This window comes from Cynoglossus semilaevis, chromosome 20, assembly GCF_000523025.1.
Source record: "Cynoglossus semilaevis isolate Cse_v1.0 chromosome 20, Cse_v1.0, whole genome shotgun sequence".
Classification (NCBI taxonomy): domain Eukaryota; kingdom Metazoa; phylum Chordata; class Actinopteri; order Pleuronectiformes; family Cynoglossidae; genus Cynoglossus; species Cynoglossus semilaevis.
In genome coordinates this window covers 7,412,234-7,420,591 of record NC_024326.1, presented here as the reverse complement: position 1 = coordinate 7,420,591, position 8,358 = coordinate 7,412,234, and the positions used below count along the sequence as shown (strand labels likewise).

General features: G+C 41.3%; 1 protein-coding gene across 2 annotated transcripts in view; it reads right to left on the bottom strand.

Annotated features, from left to right (window-relative positions):
• Positions 1 to 8,358, bottom strand: part of agap3 (ArfGAP with GTPase domain, ankyrin repeat and PH domain 3) — a 108,897-nt gene continuing 100,539 nt past the window's right edge. For both annotated transcript variants that reach the window (XM_008334357.3, XM_025052571.1), the window contains exons 17-18: positions 4,321 to 4,576; positions 1 to 3,925 (exon numbers count right to left, since the gene is read on the bottom strand). In XM_008334357.3, coding sequence (XP_008332579.1) covers positions 3,689 to 3,925; positions 4,321 to 4,576 — 493 coding nt within the window. In that variant the 3' untranslated portion in view covers positions 1 to 3,688. The remainder of the gene's footprint in view (positions 3,926 to 4,320; positions 4,577 to 8,358) is intronic.

Below are 8,358 nucleotides of genomic sequence, written 5' to 3'. Positions count from 1 at the left end.
TGCATTGATTTCCCCCAATTGCGGGAAGGCTACGTCATTGAGTGTTTATTAAGAGATCAACAGTCAGCCAAGCATCCAAGCATACAACGAGTTACTCTTTAGCTTTTGCTTTGTTTTCACGTTCTGAACGTAAAGTCGTAACAATAGGAGCAAAAAACAAACAAAAACAAAAGAAGAAAAACTATATATTTACATACTGCATTATAAATATGTCAAATATACATCATTTTACACCAGTACCAGACACGGTTGGTCATTGGTCGGACCAAACACAAGTACCTTCAAAATAATCCTTAAGAGAAACAAAAGCAACATATTAAAATGCGGTTCTGTTCGTTTCTCTGACATGAGCTCGTCTGTAGATTACACTAATATTTACACTTCATGTGGATCTCCGGGGAACTACAGGCAGTATTTAGAGTTTTGTTTTTCAGCATCTACAGTACATGTTCAGTTCACTGTACACATATTCTCCTCTAAGTAATCTCCGACAACACACAAATGAATGGGAGACAGGTTGGCTAGGTAAAAAAAGGCTAGTACCACAGTGGAGGACAGGTTCAGTCATATCAAAATGTACAGTTATTTGTGTGAAAACGTATCGTTAGACATTTTTGTCTGTCAAATCTGCATATTTGCTTATTTTCTTGTGTCGGTTCAGACACTGTTCACCTCTGACCAGATAACACAAAGTTAACAAGTGAGTAAACAAATGAATAGTAACCCAAGCACTGGTGGAAGACAACAAAAACCCACTGACATTATAAAACCTCAACAGAATACATGAAAAATATCCTAAAGCATAATTATTATTATTGTTTTTTTTAAAGGATATTTTTGGACGCCTGACCATCCACAGAAAATGATGAAACTGAGCCCGGAATTCAAGAAGAAATGTTCTGATTTTAGTTAGTTACTGGCTCCATAGTAACCAAACATGACCAAATGTCTGTATTAGTAATTCTAACTAAAATCTCATACACCAACAGCAACTTTGGTCACAAAGGTCTTGATGTCTTTGTAGTCCAAATATTTTAGGTTTTCAGTGAAGCATGCCAATGAAAACTGACCTTTTCTGTGTCACAGGGAGCTGCACCCTATGTTCCTATTCTGAATTTACAATGTCCTAGGGTAGACCTCCAGGGTCCAGGTCACAGTTGTTAAAACCTCAAAATGCAGAAGGAGGTGCTTGGGTCTGTTTAGTGAACCCCACAGCACTGGTTTGTCTTTGTTGACTTGTGCAAACGTACAGAGAAAACAAATGGCTTAGCAAAACCAAAAAGAATCGCATTCATCTTTTCAGTCAACTCCCAGAAAGTTGGCACATAATTAGATGTTCAAGTCAAATTTTTGTACTTAGCACCTGATATTACTTTTTCCTCCCTTGCGGAAAACAAAAACAGTAAAAAAAAAAAAACAAAAAAAACAATTGAACCAAATGAACACAGTTAAAAACCTGCTGTAAACAAACATTCTGAATCCGTAAAATCAGGGCAATCTCAAATACGGCATTTGAATAAAAGATAAATCAGACTGTAAATATCTAAAGTATTTCCAAAGCACTAAAAAGGCAACCTAATCCTGTTTAAAACATATCCCTATTCTTTAGAATTAGACAGTACTTCCAGTAGAGACGAAAAACATGGACAGATTTGGTCGAACATAGAACAGAATATCTCACTGATTGATAAACAAGCAGGGGCTGATCTTTAAAACCTGTTTTCTACACCTTGTTTTGTTGAAAATACTGTTACAAGAGCTGTGTAACATGAAGATCAGATCTTTTGAGTAATTGTTAAAAAACAATATAAACCTACTGTTGTCACAGGGAGACAGAAACCTGTTCTTTTTATCCTTCACATTGACACAATGACTGAAACACAGGCAGTGGTGTCTCATAAGGAACTGGTTCATGTTGCAGAGCACTTGTAAGGATATTTGAGACTTTTAATTGGCCAAAGCTATTGTGTAAAACAACAACAACAAAAAAGAAAACTTAACATTACCTAGGCAGTTATGCTGAGGCTACAGTACGCAGAGCGGCACTTCAATGTAACTGAATAACTTAGTCTATGTTGAACCAAACTGTCTCGTACAGTATTCGTGTTTCCACTGAAAGTACATGGTGTATTCACACAGCAGCATGTGTTGAAAACAGCCAACTTGCTCCTTTAAGTTCATAGGCTTACATGTCTGTTTAATATTGTACGAGTATACTAACGTTAACTAGTACTTTGCTATATTTTCCTGATTCCTAATTATCCAACTAGTTTGTCAACAGTGTATTTTAACTCCCTGCTTCTTGACTGACAGGTTCTCAGGACGGGGATTAGGTACATACAGTTTAGGGAAACGTTGGGGTGAACATTCTACACTGGAGTAAACTAATACTGTTACATGGAACAAGAGCTACTTTTTACAGAGGTTTGTACACGAAAACACAGTTATGTTCCTAGATTTCTACTGCAGCAGTACGTTTCCTTCTCAGTGTCCTTTCTCCATCATCTGTGAGCAGAAACTCTCAATGGCTTTCAGACAAAGATGTAACAACATCACGATCATACACACGTGGGTACCTACAGTATATGTACTATATATACTCTAACTGCCGTCAGTAAAAAAAGAAAAAATCAGAAAATGCTCCAGCCTTTGGCCGAAGGAGATGAAAGGATGTTCCTGCCGGCACATGGTCTGAAACTGCATGAATTCTACAGCAAACAATTATCAACACCATCTTGTCAATGGAGGAATGATTCCAACAAAGACATGATAATGGTGCAATTTCACTGTTTCAATCACACTCTGGAATTTGAATGAATTCTGATTGAAGAGGCACGCTCACAGACGCACGTGGCCCAGTGGTCGTAAAATATTATGCCCTTTAATTCCTTTATAGTCGGGGACATTTTACTGGAGGATCCTGATAAGTGTGGCTGAGGGAAATTACTCACTTTCTCCACGCAGGAACTCTGCAATCAACTTTGTTATGATGGAGTGATCTCCTTTCTACTGTGAATTAAATATCTAAATCATCTGGACTCTTCGGCTGTTATTGCTTTGCCTTTGTGTATGAATAGTACGTCAAGAGTTTGATAGCGGTGTCGGGGACATGCATCATTACTAAAGCTCCAACAGCCACTGATATCATGGAAGATTTAGTTTCTTTCCCGCATCAGTGTTTTGTCACTTTGAAAACAATTCCTCACGGTTTCTCGTTACTACGCCTGGGCTTGAGAATTTAAAGGAAGTTTCTCATTCGCCCTCATTATGGAACCGCTTCACGTTCCAGAGGGGGAAGAAATAAAAGGAAATGTTCGAGCATTAAGGAAATGCTTTTCGTAGCGTAGGTATGAATGTCTAAGTAAGTCATTTGTTTGGTTGACGCTTAAAAAACATAGCTCAAGCTTAAAGCTGATCCTGATCTCTTTAGAGCAGGATGCGATGGATTTAACTAACAATTAAAATGAAAAAAAGAAAAAAAAGAAAAACACATTACAAAACAATGTCCTAACCTTAAAACCCACTTTGAACTCAGCATAGTGGAACATTTACAACGAGTCCATCCTGATATTTCTCCATTGCTGCCTCTTCTGGATTACACAGTGTGAAACGGGACAAAGTACAGGGATGAGACCAGGGTGGTGCAGGTTCTTTTCTCTAATGTCTGTCTGCCTCTGCCCTCTGGCGCCTACATTATGCTGATACTGCGGTTGAGCTCACACTGGGCGTTGTTGTTGTTGATGTTGGGGTTGGGGTTGGGGTTGCGACGGCTCATGTTGGGCGTGGGCACCGAGGTCAGGGCGCTGGTGTCGTTGGGGCAACCGTGCTGAAGTAAGATGTCTGCACACTCCTGGCTGCCCGCCCGCCGGGCGTAAGACAGAGGCGTCTGACCACGGGCGTCACGACTCTTCACATCCACACCATACTGGAAGAGGAAGGTGAATGACAGAGGAAGAAAGTGTGCATTATTATTAAATCATTTTGGAAATTCAAGGACATGCAGGTAAAAAAAAAATCACTATATTTTCGTCTGCAAATAAAGAAAATAACAAAAAATATTTCCAAACAATTCTAGTAACCTTAATGTTTTCAGCTACCATGGCTATCCAGCATTATTTCTTAATTGAAATAAAAAATGTGTTGTGTTAATTCATGCAAATTAAATGGTTAAAATTTGTTGTAATGTAAATCAGTGACTCTTTATAAACAGAGAGTTTTCAAACACCAGGTATATTTTACACCTTTGCAACACTGCATTGTTATTGTCAGCCATATTTAAAGATCTACTGCTCTCTGTAAAAACCATCAAGACCCACTCACCCAGATCAGCAGCTGTGTGATGACCACATTGGCCATGGCGCAGGACAGATGCAGAGCAGTGCGACCATCTCCATCTCCATAAGTCTCATTAACCTCCTCCTTGGTGCCATGGGCCAACAGCACCACCACCAACCTCAGGTCGTCCTCCACCACCGCCCTCAGCAGCTGCTGACCCAGAGGCACGTCGGACTGGGGCAGCCCCACCAGGAACAGCTTTTGCTCGTACTTGGCTCGAATCCAGCGCTCCTTCTCCTCCCTGGAGAGACGGAGATGACAGGGACGCTACAGGTGAGGCGGGGTGAAACATGCCTTGGGTAATTTAGCAACTCTCAATGCATATTTCCTATTCTAGAGACAGCAGTCTAAAGGCAAAAAAATATATATTGCATACACAAGACACACAGGGGAAATATTACAGTAATTGTTCTGAGAGACTCGCTGGTATAAAGTGACATTTGTAAATTATAGGAAGCGCAGCAAAGCCACTAGCCTCAGTGCTCAGAAAGGGAAATAATACAGTGAGATAGGCTGGAGAGATGAGTGAATGCCAAAGGCTGTGACACTGTGGGCAATATCCCACATTTTAGTGATTACAGACGGTTGGAGTCTGGCCAGCTTTCTAAAGGTTACACATCTCCAACAGCATGTCTGCAGCGGACAATACAGGAAGGAGTGAAACGTTTCTTTATCAGCACTGTCGGCTGTCACTCTGAACTGATGAATCCTCCACAAAAGAGGCGCGAGTCTCTAAGCCCCGGCCTCCCTTGGGGTGGCTGGGCTCCGAGTCAGATCGATGGGGCTGAATGGCAGCCAGAGAGGCACAGAGCGATTTGGGGCTCCGTCACTTCAGCCTGCAGGAGAAAATAGAGCTCATGGAAGACTTCTAGTTCTCTATCACTCGGAACAAATTCTATCTCGTGCTCTTCATCTTGACCCTGTTTCATTCTCTGTCTTCACAAAAACTGTTCAAAAATAAAGAAAAAAAAATCAATATAAATATTTGAATGACTGGGGATGCCCAGTGTGGCACTGAAACTGGGACCCTGTGACCCTGTCAGCTGCTGTGATAAGAGGTGCTGTTGTTAAGGATCGGGGGTGACTGACAGGAAGAAGGGAGTCTGTACAAATAAGTGTAAGCACTGATGCTAGCTGGAGTGACAAGGCTCTCGTGGGACCTTTTATCGACGGGGCCCGGGGCTCAGCAGCAAGTACTAACTGACAATGTGTTTCACTTTAATTCTTTCCATTAAATTCACCTTTTATAATCACAGCGGCAGCCTGAAAACCAAAATAAACCTATTAGATGAGCAATGAAATGTTAAGAAAATAATGGGAAATGTAGCATTGTAATATGCATACAGTTAATGCAAGGGTTTTTTATTCAGGTTCTTAACTACATGTCTGGGAATTTTTTTGTTTTCATATCGAACAGCAGACTGAGGTTTTTACTCCTGTTGCTAAGAAAGATAAAGACAATTTCTGTAATTAATTATAAATTAACGTAAATTTTATAAATGCGGTTGCAATATAATGAGATAATATTAAAATATAATTTAAATATAATTATACTGATTTAGTATGATTATAGTATTTTACGTCTGTCTTGGTTAAAGGTTTTTGCTGCTTTGCCATATTTTATTTTATTTGCTATTTTTCATTATGTCCTAATATTCCCTTTACTGGATTTATGCTCTACCTTCAGCTGTAGTATTTACTTTATTTCTAATAAGGACAAGGGTAGGACTAGGGTACAGAAAGCCTTGTTGCATATTAAATATATGTTGTCATATTTGTGGCTTATGTTTATTTATTTATTAACAATGTTTCTCTTATAACTTTTATTTTCCCAGTTCGGGCTCGTCACTGTTTTCGGACTCAGCAGCTTGACTCCCTTCACTGAGCTGTTTGTCCAACGCAGGGCGTCATGGAAGCAGCTCTAACTACAGGAGTTAGAAAAGTGCTCGCGCACAAACTGATTAACTGCAAACTACGTGCGCAAGCTCATAAAGTAACTTCTCCCACCACCTAAAATTGTCTTAACAGCTGAAGGGAGAAAATGTGGAGGAGACGCAAAGTCCTTTCCTCTGCTCCGCTATAAGCAAATCTTTTCTTAAGGAGTTGAGGGTATTATGTGAACAACAATACAACTCTAATGGCAGGCAATTGCGGTGGCTCGCAGTTTTATGGTGTAAGACCTCCATCAATCCCTACTCACTCATTATGTGGGAACAATCCTGTTAGCAAATCAATTGGCCTTAGAGGCGGTGGACTGCTCAGAGCAGGAAGGGACCGTACTGCCCTCCCCTCCTATTTCCGGTGGACCCTTTGAAAACAAGTGTCTTGTTTTACTGCCAAAGAAGGGAATAAAGATAGTCTAAAACTATGTAACCACAACGTAATCCAGGGAGGAAGAATCTTTGACAACAACACAAGGATGGTAAAAAAATGAGCAGTGAGAGCTGATGTCCAAAACAAGCGTGTTTGAGAAAGCTTGGCTGTGAATGAGACGCCGAATCTGTGGAGCCCAGTGAATTGATATGAGCTAAATGAGGCAGAAAGTTAGCACCAAGATGCGAAACAAAAAGGCCGAGGAGAGCCATTAAGAAGATGTCAACATCTCAGAAAAGAGCCCTGAGGACACTTTGTTAGCCCCCACTACAAAACCAGCCAAAAGCCAGGCCTTGCTCGCTGCTAATGGCCGGCTGCTAAATTCAACCACAGCTCTTTTTAGATGTGCACTTAAAAAAAAGGGCTAAAGCAAGCAAGCAGTGGTTTTTAAAAATCCCCCAGCTGCTATTACTTGAAAGAACATGTGGAAGGAAGTGAAATGGTAATCCCTCCGTCTTTTGTTTGAAAAAGAAAAACAATCCAGAGTTGAGGTTTAGACAGTCGGGGGGGAAACTGAGAGCCTTGAAAAGGACACTTCCTCACCACAGGAGGAAGAAAAATAAAATCAGAAGATTTAGCATGTCAAAACTGCAGCTCAAAGAGTCGGAGGGGAGGTGTCGAGGGGGAGAAAGGGAGTGCATTTTCACAGCATGGGGGACATTAAGGAAATTAAACTGATGCTTACTGTTTTATACACATAAGGGTTACACATGCGCGTGGGCTGCAGGAACACCACCCTGGCTTTAGCACATATTTGTCCTGATTTTCTGTGTTGCTTAGGGGACAGAGAGGAGCGCTGAGGTGCCAATAAAAATACCACCATCTTTTCTTTTTTTTTTCTTTTTTTTTCTTCACCACAAACCTGCTCAGTATGTTAAATTTATCTCACAGCTGACCGTCACTGTTTAAACTTTCTCCCAGCAAATTTGACTTAAAAGAAATCTTGTGCAAACATCAAAATGCCTATTGAGCCTGAAGAGGAAATGGGATTCCTGGTGTCCCCTTTCATTTGCCTACGCAGTGTCCACCTAGATAAAAGGCAGCCCTAACAGTAGAGAAAGGCCTCTTTTATAATTCTATTAGAGCGCTCTCCCTTCAGCTCTCCGTTGAGCAATGGATCCTGACCCTGACTTAATTAAGTGGCAAATGGCGGAATGATTCTCCTAAACCCAGCCCACGGAGTCAAGAACACATGACTGAATTCAAATAAAGAGGTACAAACAAGGATAATTAGTCAAGCCTGAAAAAACAAAGGCAAACAGGAATTTATAGGAAGGGAAACTGAGACTGAGAGGGTGGAGCCAGGAGTAGCCACAGAATGACCAATATCACCGCCTGCAATAAAGGTGCATAGGTTCATAAGAGGATGTCCGTCCCACCACCAGCCCATCTTTCAAACAACATCCCAAGTCCTCCTAAACAATCAAAGCTTCCAGGACTCCGCCTCCTCCTCCCTGAGCATCCAAACTCACTGTGGACACATCAAATAGACGCACTGAAGGGGAGAAATGGTGGCACTGGAGGGTTGGGGGGAAGAAGGGCGGGAGAGTGGGGGCAGGCAGCTTTAACAGACCTCACAGCGGGGGTGGGCAGCTTGTATGGGACGGATTCCCATGCAGCCAACAGCGTAACTTCCACAAACACAGGGGA